The sequence below is a fragment of the Camelus bactrianus genome, chromosome 17 (genome assembly GCF_048773025.1).
Source record: "Camelus bactrianus isolate YW-2024 breed Bactrian camel chromosome 17, ASM4877302v1, whole genome shotgun sequence".
In the NCBI taxonomy this organism is placed as follows: Eukaryota; Metazoa; Chordata; class Mammalia; order Artiodactyla; family Camelidae; genus Camelus; species Camelus bactrianus.
In genome coordinates this window covers 24317222-24333233 of record NC_133555.1, presented here as the reverse complement: position 1 = coordinate 24333233, position 16012 = coordinate 24317222, and the positions used below count along the sequence as shown (strand labels likewise).

The following is a 16012-nucleotide window of genomic DNA, read 5'->3' as shown; positions in this document are numbered from 1 at the left end:
AGAAAGGACACACTTTGGGGAATGCTGATGGAAGGCTCCGAGCACGGCACTTGGGAGCAGATACAGAGAGTTGACGGGCTACTCAAGATACTAAGTGGCCACCCCGCCCCCTTCCAGAGATGTTTCTGGCAAGTAAATCTCCAGCCTGTGCCTAAATCTGTCTCATCACCAATAACAACAGAATAATTTAAAGTCCAATTCACTCAGCAAAACTCCATCTCCTTACTCATTCTTATATTTAAGATAGCTTTCAAAGTTAACGTAATTCAGTAGGCTACAACCCGAGAGAAATAGCAAGGGAAATTGATATTTCAGACCTATGCTGCTGTTCTCAGTACGAGACATTTTATTACCCTGATGGGTGGAGCCAGGACTCAAAGACACTTTCTAAAAATGAATTTCCTCAGCCAGTTGTAAATGAAAATGCCCTTGAAGAGGTCTTAAAGTATTTTGTATCACACACTATTCAGGTGATGCATTAAACAATGCCGCCCCTGTTCATGGGCCGAAGAATAAGAAAACCTTCTGTGAACTTACTTCATTTGAGGGCCTGGGTTTTAAAAGGAAAGTGACATGTAATTTTCTGAATATACTTGTGCGGAGTTTCTTTCTTGGTTGAGAAGCATTGTACCCGAAGCAATTCGCCCAGTATTAAACTGTTTTAATCTGCACCTCATTGAATGGATTTTTCTCAGAGTAAGTTCATGATGTCTATCGCTGTCCAGACATAAAGGCAACACATTTGTAAGAAGCTGCCGGCATCCGTGGGAATTCATAGTCTAAGTTAAACAAGTCGCCATAAGACAGAATATTCTCCAAAAGAATCCACCTGTCCTTCTCCTGTCCACTTGGGTATCTGACTTTTCCTAGAAAGTGTCCTGGCTTGGGCTCCCTGACTCCACCCTTCAGAGAAGAAATGTCACCTTGTTCTTAGCATCTTACTTCATTCAGTCAGCAGGACTCTTGTTTACCTTTGACCTGTACTTCAGCGCATCTCTCTGACTTCCCTTTCCTTGCTTGGAATTTACGATTGAACAGCAAGTCTCCAAACTCCATCGAGGGTGTGGTTGTTCAGAACATAGCATCATGTCATTTGGACCAGTGGGAAAGTAGAGGTCTTGGAAGAGAGCTAATGATAGAGGAGATGTGATTTTCTGTAAGGAGAAGGGGTCATTCTAGAAGGTTCAATGGAATCATATTCTTACTAGAAATCTTAAGATGTCTGCCGAATGTTAGCTTGTTGATGATGGCGATTTGTTTAGCCCCATCGGTCCAGGCAGTAGGCTACCCACCCTACACTGCACTGACATATTTGATCCCCACACCCATCCGACCAAGGAGACATGCTTGATTCTATACATCGAGAACTGATGCTTAGAAATTAGCTTCCTTGCCTGAGGTCTCACAGGCAAGTGAACGAGGAAGCTTGACTAGGAGCCCAGATGTTTTATTTTTCTCACGTATGTAGTCTCTCAGGAGTACTCTGAGGTCTGTTTTTGTTCTCCGAATTGTATTAAATATCAAGGAATGTTTAAGCATCAAAATTGTATCATGGTTTTAAGTTGATTTATCTGTGTTCTGCTCTTTGAATAAGAAACCCTTGCCAAATGTAAGAGAAGGTTTTTAAGGTTTGGATGAGAGCGCCTGGATTTTACACTCTTCCACTGATTTTAACAAAGTCAGCATTTAATTTTCTGAAGCACTATTAACTGAGTGTCATCATTTCTGCCCAGTCTTCACAGGGGTGGTTAGATGGATTAAGTGAAATCATGAATGAGATGGCCTTTTGCAAACCGTAAAATATAAAGCATTATTATTATAATTACCATTATATTTCTTTGCGGATTGACTAAAATAGTCCATTTGGGCTATTTCATAAAACTCCTGAGAAACCCTCTCAAATTCTCATCATTAGAATGGGCATTGTCTGTAAAGATGTGCCCATTTTAAGCATTTATAATTTCAACATGTGGATTGAATGTCACAGGCTTTGTTTTCTACTTAAAGGTATTTAACTCCACTAAACGTTTGCTTCTTAATAGGGACCGTTCACCATGACATAAGTATTAGGTAATAAGAAGGTATTGGTGTTACTTGTTTTGTGTGGCCTGAAGGCATTGTAGTTAATTGAAAAGATGTGTGTTTTAGTGGTACCTACTGAAGGTGTGTAGGGGTAAAATGATGTGATGTCTGAGGCTTGCTCTCAGATACTTGAGCAAAGAAAAAAATATGGATGGATGAATACATTTGGCAAAATTTTAGTATGCCGGGGAATCGGGGTTGACTATACTGTTCTGTCCACTTGTGCATAGGTTTTCCTAATGTCTTCTCCTCATACACTTCTTAATTGTCCTTTTACAGATGCAGATTTTCTTTTACAATCCAGATGACTTTGACAGCTTTCAAACCGCAATTTCTGAAAACAGAATAATTGGAGCCATGGCCATATTTTTTCAGGTAAGTTAGCAGTGGTTCAAGTTCTTCGACCAAATAGTTCTCTGAGTATTTTTTTTTTTAATTCACCGAATTGTTCCATGTTTAATGAATGCATCTGTTTTCTAGTTCACACCTGTCCAAATGAAAGATATTTCATATTGTCTAATGTGTGATTTAAAATGTAAATAAGTATGTTTAGAAACATAATGAAAATTTTTGCATGAATTATTCTGATTTTATTGCTACTTGACTGGTGCACAGATTGAAGAACACATTTATCATCTAAGTTACTTCACTGCTGAAGCGTTTTGAACAGGTTCGTTCAGCATATTAAGGGGCTGATGTAAAAAAAATAAAAGGTGGTTTTCTTTGGAGCAACTTTAAAATCTGATCTTATTTGCAAGTAGATTACTAAATAGCATTAGTCACTTCTCTAAAGAGATCTCATTTGTTTTCTCCCCCCAGGTAATCCCCATGGTAACTAAAATTTTTATTGAGACCATTTCCAAGTTAGTACATTTATGATCTCCCAGCCTTTCTTTGTCTTCTTTATTGTGTTTGTACTAATGAGTATTCCTGGCTCACGTGTTGGTTCCTTACCTAGAAGCCGAAGTTTGCATCCTTATGTGGATAATGCTGTCCAGGCTCTTTAGTAAGTCAAATCAAATGAAAGTAGTGTTGTTCATGGGGTGTCTTCAGCAAATACCCGAGAGGAGGCCAGGTGCTTTGTCTGTGTGGGAAGGTGCCCTGAGTGGTAGGTGTATGAATTGTCTTTCAGTCTTAAAATTTGCATAAAGACTACATACAGGTGTTCCTTTTACCAGTGAGTCATTGGGATATGGTCTTTCTGACAACTCAGAGGAACTGTTAAGGACTTCAGAACCTTCCTCAACAGGGGTCTTCTGGGTCAGGCTTCTTTGTCATGGAGATGAAGCCACTCTTGTTTGGAGCATGTTAATTTCACTGCCCCTTTTTAGTGATGGACACTCTCCACTGCTTCTCTCTCCCTCTTAACTGCCCCTCTCCCTTTTCTGTCTTGGATAAAGGCTCCAGTGAGAAATTACATATGAAATGTTGAGAAGCCTCATCTCCTGTCCAAACTTCAGAAACAGTAAGGGTGATGGTCATCAGCATTGGTTATGACACTGGTTGCAGACAGGTTTCTGACCTCCTAGTGAGCCATGAAGTCATTTCAGTGAGTTCTGACCTGCATTTTTTAAATAAAGAAATACTACAATATAGAACAGAAAATACCCACGTGTCCCACACATACTAAGGGTAAATATCTTCGTAGAACTTGATTTTTTTAGTTGTTTATACACAGACATGCATACTAGGTGTGTATTGGTTCATGATATGAAATGTGGGTCTTATTGTGGGTCATGATCAGATACCTTGGAAGTCATCTGTTTGTGCTCCACATTATGCTGGCCTCCCCATCGTCCCCATTGTTTCCCCACACATCTCTTCCTCTGTTTATTTTCATGAATCACAGTAGAGCATGGTGTTCTGAGAGCTTATTCAGTGGAGTCAGAAATACTTGCTTTGAATCCCTTCTCTTCTTCACAGCTGCATAATGGCGATGCAGTTGTCTAAACTTTTCAACCACAGCATCGTTATCTCTGAAATGGGGATAGCAACTTATACATCATCAAGACTGTAGTCATTAAATGAAGTCCTAGTATGGGTTTTGGCATAGAGTAACATTTAGTAAATGCTAGATAAAACATGTATCCATATCCATCCATCTCTGTTTCTTTGGGATGAAGTCCCTGTGGTGTATGTGTCTTCCCTGTATGAACAGAAGTCTGTTCAACAGGCACAACCCTGTTGGAAGTTCACTTGGGTTCTGTTTGGACCCCTTTTGCCTCTGGGGTCACTTGAACTTGCATTCTTAAACAATTCCCACTTACATAGTTAACCTTTGTTCTCTTGGCAAGCTGCTGCTCTTGTTACTGGACCTGTACGCCTGTAGCCCTGCCATCACTCCTGCCCCTGTCTCCTCCTCTGTTGGGGTGACCCATGCTCCGTCCCACCAGGTTCTGTTTTATAGGTCACCCTTCTTCTAGGAAAACAAACATTGAGAATGTTCTTATGAGTGCCAGAAAGTCTAGCTCAAAACACACTCTATGTAAAAGTTTTCTATTTTTCCAGGCCTATAAACTCATTGTTAAGTAGAAGACCAATAAAAATCTTGGACAGGCAAGGAACATTGGTATACAAATCAGCAAAAAGACCTCAATGTGAAATCTAGATTTTGGATTTTTAAAGTATTTCTAGGACATGAGTAGTACTTCACTGACAAAGAAATTTAATGTATGTTTCTCATGGTAAGTCCTTCTCCAGATTTTGGCTTGCTGTTCTGTAGACACAAAATAGAGGGCAGATAATATAAAACAGAATAGGTTTTTTTCTTTTTAGATAGCAGCTGTGTTGAACTGCTTTCTTTGTTTTCCTTATAAGATGCATTTATGCATCTGAGTTCACACTGTGTCAAGCAGTGGAAAGAAGGCAGTATTACTGTTACTTTTATTTGGCAGTCTCTTTATAACCAATATTTTGAGATTTTTGTGTTTTGAATCTTTCTATGAGAATGTTAAACTTCAGAGTTTGGTATTTCTCCCCCAGATAGAGAAATCTTGATGTTTATTTTCAAATTCAAATTGAAATTCAGCTTTTGTATTGAAGCAGTATTTATCATTCTTTCAGCACTGATTCAGTGCCAGGTGTGGTACCAATTGCTACATTAAATATTTAATATATTTATATCATTATAAATTTATAATATAAATATAAAAATATTTATATTATTATAATAATAGATCATAATATATGATAAATGTAGTCAGTTCCTGTCTGGTAGAAGGACCTCGCTATCACTGTCCCATGTGATAATGGCTAGAAAGAGGTGAAAGGGGAAACTCTTCGACTTGTAAAGAGGCTGTGCTCTGACTTGGTGCTCATAAACTCACATGTTCATTATCCAGAGTGACAGGATGGAGATGAGCCATGAGGACACTTCTAGGCAAGGCTACGTTCTGTGTAGATGTTAGAGCCTTGGTGCCATCTTGCTCCGTACACTGGAATAATTTTCTGACACTTTCAAATCTTTCATTATCTTTGTTTCTTTTTTCTTCCTGATCATGTGCCTATTGCTCTGGGTAGTTTTGGCTGTCTGTGTTTGCTGTGGTAAGTTATGATGATGTTCTTATGTTTCCAAAACACTAAAACAAGCACAAACCTAGCAGGCATATGGTTGACCAGGGAAGCGTATGTTGGGCAAGACAAGAGGCTGCCTGCTGGTTGGTGGTCCTGTTGTGTCTCATGGCCATGATTATGATAGCTACATAGTGTTCACAATTTTTTTCTTCAATTAAATGTGGAAGATTTTACATAACATTCCTGACAATGCAGTAATAATCAAGACTTGAGTAGTGACTGTCTACTTTGGAAAGAGTGTGATTTTCCATGGCAACACAATCTCCAGGAGATTTTCTTCATGACTTCATGTCAACATAGCCTTGAGATCTCGACCCCAATCTGGACCCCAGTAACTTTCAATAGTGCCTAACATCTGTTGGTTACAGACGAAGTTGAAGGTCATTCTCAATACTGAAATAAAGTGAGCCAGCTTTTCTCTGAGTGCTTTGTGTGAACACCAGTAAAGGAGGGATCACCTCCGTGTATGGGAGATGACAGATCATGGCAGCCACACATGGTTGTACACACTTGGGCGCACATACCTCTAGAAAGGTGCATTCGCTTCATAGCCACCACTGAGAGGAATGTTTATTACAGCTTTCCAGCATACGTTAGTAACGCATCTGGTGGAAGGAACACCTTTTTTTTTTTCTAGTTCACACACATTTGTGACTAACAACCCTCTGAAAGATATAGGGGAAAGGAAGGATGAAGTTCGATTTTAAAGGATTTTTTAAATAAATATGTTAAAATAAGAAATTGGTGAGGGATGGAGATATTTGTTGTTAATCCACTAACGAGAAGAAATAAATGCTTATTTAGCTAATTTATATTAGTACAAAAATTAAAATAATTATTTTCTGTTAAACTAGAACCTCCACTATTCTTTACTAGTTAGTCCCATGTGAGTTCCTGTCAAAAATGCAAAAATACTGGGGATGGGGGAGGGTATAGCTCAGTGGTAGAGCGTGTGCTTAGCATCCACAAGGTCCTGGGTTCAATTCCCAGTACCTCCTCCAAAAAATATATAAATAAACCTAATTACCTCTCTCCCTTGCAAATTGTAAAATATGAAAAGTCATTAAATTGCTCCATTCTGATAAGATTATACATGGGTTATGTGTTTAAAGAAGTAAGAAATATGAAAACCTATGTTTATAGGAAAGGTGAAATGACAATGGAATGATTAGGCAATTTGTAGAAGGATACTTTGCTTTGAAAATAACTCAAAAAAGATTTAATTAGCTCTGATTTAAGATAACAGATCTTCCTCGACTTAGGATAAGGTTATGTCCTAATAAACCCCTTGTAAGTTTAAAATATCATTAAGACAAAAATGCATTTAATAATGTCCTTTTTTTTTTTTTTTTTTTTTTTAGATACCACATATGAGTGACATTATATGGCATTTTTCTCTTTATGGCTGTACTTCAATTAAAACTGCTTTTAATAGGCCTAACCCACCGAATGTCATAGCTTAGCCCAGCCTACCTGAAACACGCTCAGAACACTTAGCCTACAGTTGGGCGCAATTACCTAACACAGAGCCTATTATTTTAACAAAAAGCCTACCCCAACACTAACACAGGGTTTTGACTATCCCATGGAATTTATTGAACACAGTACTAAGAGGGAAAACAGAACGGTTGTCTGGGTATAGAATAGTTGTATGTGTGTTGGATATTACCCTCGTCTTCCCGTGACTGTGAGCTGCAGCTTGCTGCCCCCGTCCAGCATCAGGAGAGAGGGTCTCACCATATCTTTAGCCTCAGAAAAAAATCAAGATTCAGAGTAATGTGTGTCACTTTCACTCCATTGTTAAGGTGGGGGAAAAGTTGTAAGTCAGGGACCATCTGTATAGAGCGGTGAGTACTCAGTCCTCAGAATGATCTTACTTTTAACTTGGCCTGTGTTATTTTAGATCAAGAATACTCCATCATCACCCTCTGAATTGGGTTCTGATTTGGTTTTTCTTTCTTCCAATCTGTTTCTTCACCATTCCTCATTGAACACTTCCCTCCATTTTCCCATCAGTAACAAAATGCCTTCTAACTGTGCAGCCATCTTAATAGCTTTGAATCTGATGCTCATAGAAGTTTGGGATCCCCAAACTTTTACAGTTTTGATGACTGTGGTTTTTATAGGTTTTATTACTGTGCATTTTTTCTTTTTTTTTTTCCAGGAAGTACACAGCTGTCTGTGAATTTATGATGGGGAGGGAGTCTCACTTGCCGTTGTTATTTGAATACCAGCATTTTATGTGTATTTCCTGATGCCACTGAACTTCAGAATTACAAATGCACGGTTCTGTAAGAGCATCTGTATTTAGAAACTTTACTCATGTCATTTTTTTTTCCAGCTTCCTTGTTAGACCTTTTTTGGGTGTAGTCACTTCTGAATCTTTGCATCAGACACAAAGGTAAAATTTTCTTCATGTCTGCATCCAGAGGCCCAGTCAACAGCATATTTCTTGTACATTGAGGAAGTAAATAAATTGCATCTTGATTTACTTTTAGGTTGTCGTAAAGTATTTCTTTTTGACAACCCGTCTTCAGCAACTCCGTTGAGGCTTCTTCATCCAATGTTAGCTGTTCTGCTTCTGTTGGGAGGGTTGAGCCCCTTTGCACTAGTCACTTTTTTTTCCTATTTAAACTCCTGCCCGCTATCTGACTGCTGTCATTTGGTTTTCCCTCAGGTCTGTCATTCAGTCATTGGGGCCGTCTTCACTCTGCCTTGTCTTCATCACTGAAAGCAAACTTCAAAACTCAGATGTTTCAAAAGTTGCTAACTCATTCTTTATATCACGTCGGTGGTACAGACTGCTTAATTATTTTTCTCCATCTGGAGAAGCTTAGTAATTAAATGAAATGGCAGCACCTGGGATTATTTATAGACGCCGCGAAGGCAGGAGGAGTTCTTGATGACTCATCCATCCGGGGCTGGCGAGGAGGCCCTTTCCTCCACCCCGAGGATTTCACCTTCCCTCCCCCACCTAGGGGAGAAGTGGTTTGTCCTTCCTTTAACCCCTCGTTTCTCTTAGCTTCCCATCTTGCTTGAAAGCTGTTGTTCTACCTGCTTTCCTCTGCCTTTGTACCGTGAGATCACTGACGACTGGGGGGCTTCGCTTACTCATTAACTGCATCTCTTGCAAGTGGCTCCCGCTGTGGCTTGGTTGTGCAAATATTTAACTGAATTTGGTGGAAAGATACTGAGGCTCTAGGGCGTTGATAGGAGAGGAACAAGCTGATTACCTGAGAGCTAAGGAGTATTAGAAACAGGCACCAGGAGGCACAGGACCTGAGAATGCTAGAACACAAACTCTTCCGGGTGGAGGTCCCTGCCTTGTTCCTCTTTTTATCCCATCATCCATCTTTCTCTAGCCTTCACATCAGTGTCTTGACCTCAATTGTTGCTCAGGAAATATGTACTGAGTTGGACTAAGTTATAGGAAATCTTTCAGGATCCTACCACAAGATTAATGATTTGGGTTTTGGCAAAGCATATGTCTAAGTGGCTGTGTAAGCTTCAGCTCAAAAAGGAGGTGGTTATACAGAAGTGTGAGGTTGTTGAGAAGGACATTGAACATGAAGGTTCTAAAATCCTGATTCACTGAGGATGGGGCTCTGACCTGGGGCTCCGCTGGGTCTGACATACTGTTAAAGGGCTGGATCTCCATTTATGCCTGTGCTTGGGGAAAAAGCATCTGGGCTTGAAACTTCTTAAAGGTGTAGCACGTTCAGAAGCCTTCAAGGAGTGTTTCAGTGCCAAGAATATCTAGCTGTATCTCTGAGAATATTCCTATCGTTTCCCACCAAAGTGGTTGTATCTCAGTACATGGAGGATTATTCTGGATTATTCTGCTACTTTTCATTCTAGCTTGCCTCTGTCTTTTTCTTGTGCGCTTTCCTTCATAGGGTTAGTTTCAGTGTGTTTCAGTGCATCTGTTTGTATGTTTTTTGGTTTTTTCTTGCTGTTGCTAGTCTTTACGTATCTGTGTTTTTCTTCCTCTTTCTCCCCATTTCTCCTTCAGATTCTGTAAGTGAAGAAAGTGTAACATTTTCTCATTTACTTATCCACACACTCGTAGGCTAACTCACTGACTCACTGTGCAGTACTTACTGAGCACCCCCTCTGTGCCGTGCTTCCTGAACGCAGCAGATGGATCCCCAGAACTGTAGTCTGCCCTCAGAGTCTTTGGGGACCCATAAGTTTTGAAAAGAGTTGACCTTTGAGTCCTTTCTTAACCAGTAACATGCGTTTGTCACTGGGAGATGGGGAAGGACAGATCAGGTCAGGCAGGTAAAACATCAAGCAAGGAATACAGGAATTAACATCGTTATGTGTCTGTATAATTTCAAAGTGATCAATATTTCCATTTTTCTGCAAGGCAGAAAACCCTTCCTTAAAGTATGAACCATCCTTTTTATTTGTGGTGGCCTAAATTGATCTTTTCATGTTTTTAACCATCCTGAGGGATTTTTTTCTCTGTTTAATGAAGAATACATGTTCTATCATTGGTGTAATTTCAACTTTTTTTTTTTTTTTTTCACTTTTAACTGGTCCTGTTGGCCATGTGAAACAAGGGTCCCTCCTCCATAGGAAAAGGTAGAGAAGGAAGGATAGGGATGAAGAGAGAAAGAAGAAAGAGGACGAAGAGAAGGAAGGGGTGGAAGGAAGGAGGAGGACGAGAGGGAGGAAAGAAAAGAGAAAATAGTAGTTATACCCACTTACCAAACACCCCACCCCTCCTTCCCCCAAAAAACCCAAGGACTAATTTTGAGTCCTAGAATATGTGAGTTTGTATTGAGGACTGGTGATGGATTTTTACAGCTTCCTTCTTAGACTGCTTTTTGGGATAATTGAAGTAAACTAATATGATTCTTAATTTATTCCTTTCCAGTTGCCACTGTTTGAATATCATCCTTCTCACATTTTCCACATCCTTGGTTTTATCCAGTTATAAGTTCAATTCTTTCACTACATTACCTAGAAGTGTAATTTCAGAATGTTTTAGGCTGATTAAGAAGACTTTTTTTTTAAGACACACACACAAATTAAAATACATATGTTCCAATTAAACTATTTTAACAGCTAATTGATTTCATAGGACTTACCATTAAGTGAAGGCCAGGGTCATTTTTAATATTCAGATGCAATTTTGGAATAGATTTGTGGATGTACAACATTGAATTTATAGCCTATCAGGTGTTTTCAGTACATCTCCTGTCTGCAAATGGCCTGTAACTCAAATTTCCTCTTAGTGGACATTACAGAGGACTATTAAATAATTGGCGAAGCATTGCATAATTAAGAAACTTTGAAAAAGACGATGTGGAAATCTTCTTTAATTAAATAATCGCACTTCAAGGATGGTTACCAAGAACTTTGCCTTTGTACATCACTAAATAATGTTTTAGAATCTATCATTTAGTTTGGAATTTAGTTGTTTTGGCCGTTAGTTCTAACATAAGTCATTGAATCTGATTGTCATAGTCTCAGATAAACTACTGGGAACTCGGGAGTGATTCCATTAAAATGACAGAAGAGAGACTGGCTCCCTGAGAGTTAAGTGGTTGACCATGGTCCCATAGCTCTTTGAAGTCTACTAAGTCGGGAATTCTAGTTTTGTGACTCCCAGTCCAGTTGTCTCATTTTTCTTAGCTTTGATCTCCCTGGAGGGCAATCTCGGAGATGCCTTAGCTAATTAGACCTCTTGGGAGAACTCTGCACACAAAGCACTTTGCATCGCAAGTTTAGAAGCGAGTGGCAACTCTCCTCTCCTTCCCCTAGATTCACTAGTTTTTGAAAAGATGCTTGTAAATAGAATACAAATACTACTAATAAAAGTTACCATTTATTGCAGACTTGATTCATGTAAAATGCTGAAAAAAAGTGCCCACGTTAAACATCATCTTACTTCATCTTCACAGGGACCACCCCCTCGAGGTATTTATTGTGTCCATTTTACAGACTCAGAAGCTGAGGCATGGGACTGTCTTCAGTATAAATTACCCAAGATCACATCATACATGTTGCAGCCAATATTTCAACAGTGTCAGGGTATCTCCAGGCTCTGTGCTGTTAGTGGCAAGCTGAATCAGAAAAGTTGGATATTCTGTTGGACATGGTAGAGAAAGAAGTAACGTGCGGCGGTTCCATTCGTTACCATGTGTATGTGTGTGTGTTAGGACCTTTCTTTATTTTGCTGGTTACCTGAAGAGTTATTTTCTTGTAACTTGAAATTGTGTTACTCTTCTTGCCTGTAATTAAATCCTTTGATCTCATCCTAAATTCTCTTAGACTCTATGCCTGTAATTATTTTATAGATTTGATGGCAGCTTTTTTTCTTTTATACGGAGGCCATAAAGAGTATTGAATGGATGGTATTGTTAGATAAGGGTACTGTGAGTGAACAAGGTAAAATTTTAAACAGTCACTTACTAACTTTTTTAATGGAGGTGGTTCTTATAGGGGCGGGGTGCAGGGGATTTTTGGCCCCAGAGGACATTGAGGCCATGTCTGGAGGGACTTTCGGTTGCTACACTGGAGGGCTGGTGCTACTGGCATCCAGGGATACTGCTCAACATCCTGTGATGCACAGGACAGCCTCACAACACAGAATTATCTGACCCAAAATGTCAGGGCTGACATTGAGAAACCCTGCTGTATTTGAGGACATCAGAAGGGTTTGATCTCGATAGATGGGGGCACTGAGGTCTGTTCGGCTTATCTGCTAGCTGGTGGCCGTAGGAATAACTAAATAATCCCTTGCCTAAGAATTCCCCCAGTCCCTGGCCAAACAAGGTTTAGTGAACTGGGTTCTAGGATAAGGCATAAAGACGTGCAGGCCAGGATACTCAAATCAACCCTGTTTCTAAGTATTTCAGCTTCACCTCACGGTCCCCTTAAGAGTCCACGGAGGGTATCTGTTCCCAGACACCACAATGATTTGTGAAACAAGCACCAGTTTAAGAGAATATTCTCTTAGACAAAGAAAAGTAAACAAAGGTAAGAGCATGTGCAGATGCCTTTGAACTCGAAATCAGTGGGAGCTGGTTTGAAAAACTCAAAAGATCAATGAAACTCCCTTGTGGAGGTTGTAGGAGAATCTGCCTGCGCCGATCACAGCACTGTCTTGTTCCCAGGGTGTCCTTGAAGTATTTTCGCAGGGCAGGATTTTAAAGCTACTAATGCTGGTTTTATTTTAGAGGTTTGTTATTACTTCTTTTGAAAGCTTGTTACCATTTGGCCATCTAGGCAGTGTCCCAGAGGGATGGTGAACCATCTTGAGCTGCATGAATCTTGACGTTAACTCACCTGCTACTTTAAGTTGCCCACATGAGAAGCGTGCAATTCTCTTTTGTTTTCCGGGTTTACGTTAAAACTGCTGTTTTGTTTTTTTGTCTGTTACATCTTCATATATATGGTATGTCTGTCCTTATTTGAAACCCAGAGCTTTTCTCAATGTGTTCTGGACGATTCCTGGCTATTTTGTGTATCTCTGACCCATACCCCCAAAGCACATGTCCTGTGCCCCACATGGATTAATGTAAAGACAGACCAGTTTGCACAGATCTTTCCTGTGTGGTGGAAATCTGTTCAGCCATTTTCACATGACGTCGTAACAAACCAGGAAGAGACTTTAATTTTATTTACCTTTATCAGACTTTTCCTGATTCCCCCGGTTATCCACCTCTTCCTCTAATACCTCGATCTTGGTAACAGTGGCCAACTGTGGTGGTTTTCACAGAAGCAATCCTGCAGTTTGTGAAGGAGACAGAGATTACTGGGAGAACTTCTGTTCACACTTCATCCTTCCTGCCTTTTCACTTGCAACAAGTAAGCGCCCAAATGTGATGCCGTAAAAGACCCAGCAGTTGGGGCTTACATTACCTCTTTATTAGGACTGCCTAGCTGGCTTTTGAGAAAAATACTAGCGTTGAATCCCCCTGTTGGGCTTTATGGGCACCAGGAAACATAACTATGCGTTGAATCGCCTGGACACACATTCTGTTGTTTTCCTTAGCCCCTTGTCCTCTCTGAATACGTATTACGTGATTTTTATGTCTGTGCAAGTTCCTAGGTAGCTGTATGTAAAATCATAAATAGAGCTAATTGATTCAGATCTTGCTTATTTGGAATTTGGGTTTGTCCAAAGCTGAGGTAAGCTGGGACTTACTTTCCTTAGGAAAGCATGGTCTAGGCACATCAGTACCACAGGTAACACTGCAATGAGAGGGATCGCTTAATTTATGGGCATCCACTGGGTCTTATCAACCAATTTTATGTCGTATTCATTTGATATCAGTCCTCTGCTTCTAACAGAGAACTCTTACATATCATGTAAGTGGGTTTGGTGAGGGACACTCGTCAGACCACACTAGCGTGAACCATATATGATAAAATGAAATTCTTTATCTCCGAAACAATACCCAGTTCGGATTCTTAGATAATTCACTTCCTGCGACATCTCAATCTGAATATTCCTGAGGTCTTACTTGACATTCTGCAGTGTTTTCCCCGGTATCTTGGCATCCTTGCACCGTTCTAATGAGGTTTCAGTGAATTATTTCTATTTTTAGGCACTCTCCAATGGTGACTGCTAGGCACTAGTTCTGTTTTGTTTTTTGTTTTTTTTTATAACTGAACCGATGATAAGGTTTAGCGCCAGATGTCTCAGAAATGCAAACGGCTAACTAACACAAAGTGAATTACTAGATTGCTCAAGAAAGGAAATAAATGTTTAGGGCCACATCTGAACTCGGGAGCCTGGCTACCCTCCTTTTTTTTTTTTTTTTTTTTTTTTTTAACTGGCCATCAGCCTAAAGCTTTAGTTCCTTTATATTTTGTATTGTGCAGGTGAAAGATGTCCTCATCCCACTAAAATAGTTCAGACAGGTAAAACCCTAAGTCTTCTAAAAAAGAATTTCAATTCTCTTTGAAAATGAACAATGACCAAAAACTGTAGGTGGTAGTTGTAAACCCTGGTCAGGAGGCAGGCCCTCTGCCAATTCCGCCAGGCATTCTACGTGCACTGTCCTATTTAATGCTCATAACAGTCCTCTGAGAAGGAGATTCTGATTCCAGAACTTTCCTCAGATGCTTAGATTCCCTCTGATTATGCAGTCAGTGCCTAGGAAAGACGTTGGAAAGGGTTGGGATTTTGGAGTGAAAATTTCCATGCTAAAATTCTGACTTGCCACTACCTAGCTTTTGTTTGTTTTTAACAAGTCTGTTCCCTCTCTGCTCTGCCTCAGTTCCTTTGTCCATAAAATGGGAATATCCCTATCTCATGGGTTTGGTGTGAACTTGAAATCGTGTGTATGAAAGCACTATGGAGCAGAATCTGAACTATGCTGTAAAATGTGTCATATTCTAGCCAATGTAAATAAATAGTAATTTGGATGATGTTGATAATAAGTAACAACGAGAGCTCACATGCTAAAATAAGGGGGAATACTTTGAATGATGACTTCCCTGTATCCTGAAGCCCAGCCCAGAATAAGACACGTTAAAATACTCATGTTACTTTGGGTACATCAGGTGTGTGCATCCTCCCGTCTGCTTGCGGACTTGTTCGGGCGGAGGGTACTTCAGCTGTCTGATTGCCTTGGCTGTGAGACAAGGTTCTGAAGTCTAAGTGTCGTCGTTCGTGCCGTAGCTCAGTAATTCAGGAGGAGGTAGCCAAATTCAAATTTCCTGAAGGAGCATCTACAAGTCTCTCTTACCACTTTAAAGAGGAGCTGAAGTAATTAGTTGTTATACCTTGGATGGTGAAATAAATAGTTATTTAATTGGAGCAGCCAGTCAGCTAGGAGAGAAACAAGTAACACGCTGACCACGTGAGCCCAGATGCCTGCACGTGGTAGCTGGGAAAGGGGGCTTTGGAAGTAAAAGGGCCCCATCAGCTCTTCCCTGGCCTCCAAGTGACTGCTTAATTCCTCATAGTGACTTTCTCTCCAGTGTCAAAGTTGTCGGCCAGGCAGCCTTTATGTGGCCTGATTTGTGCTGGAAATATATCCTCTTTTCTAGGACTCCTTATTGGCGTCTGCCAGGTCAGAGGCACTGCCAGCAATACTGGTGTGATCGTCAGAGATTTTTAAGTCCCGTGGCATGTGAATGATCGCCTGTGCTGGCGATGCATTTCCTCTGCCCCCGTGTTCAGTGTGGGCTGAAGGTTGGGTTGTGAGGGGGGAATGCTTCACCTCCTGCACTTTGGCGGTTGTGACTCTGTGTTCCACTTCGTCTGGAGAGATGTGATCAACCCATACACATGCCCCCCCTCCTTCTCTCTTGTGTCCCCTCCGATGCCTTTTTTGTTCATTCCCTTTGCAGAGCTGCAGTGTATTCAGTGGACAGCAGTGTCCAGAGAATT

General features: G+C 40.4%; 1 protein-coding gene across 5 annotated transcripts in view; it reads left to right on the top strand.

Annotated features, from left to right (window-relative positions):
* Positions 1 to 16012, top strand: part of PTPRG (protein tyrosine phosphatase receptor type G) — a 673139-nt gene that overhangs the window by 449994 nt on the left and 207133 nt on the right. For all 5 annotated transcript variants that reach the window (XM_074344575.1, XM_074344574.1, XM_074344576.1 and 2 more), the window contains one exon: positions 2362 to 2457. In XM_074344575.1, coding sequence (XP_074200676.1) covers positions 2362 to 2457 — 96 coding nt within the window. The remainder of the gene's footprint in view (positions 1 to 2361; positions 2458 to 16012) is intronic.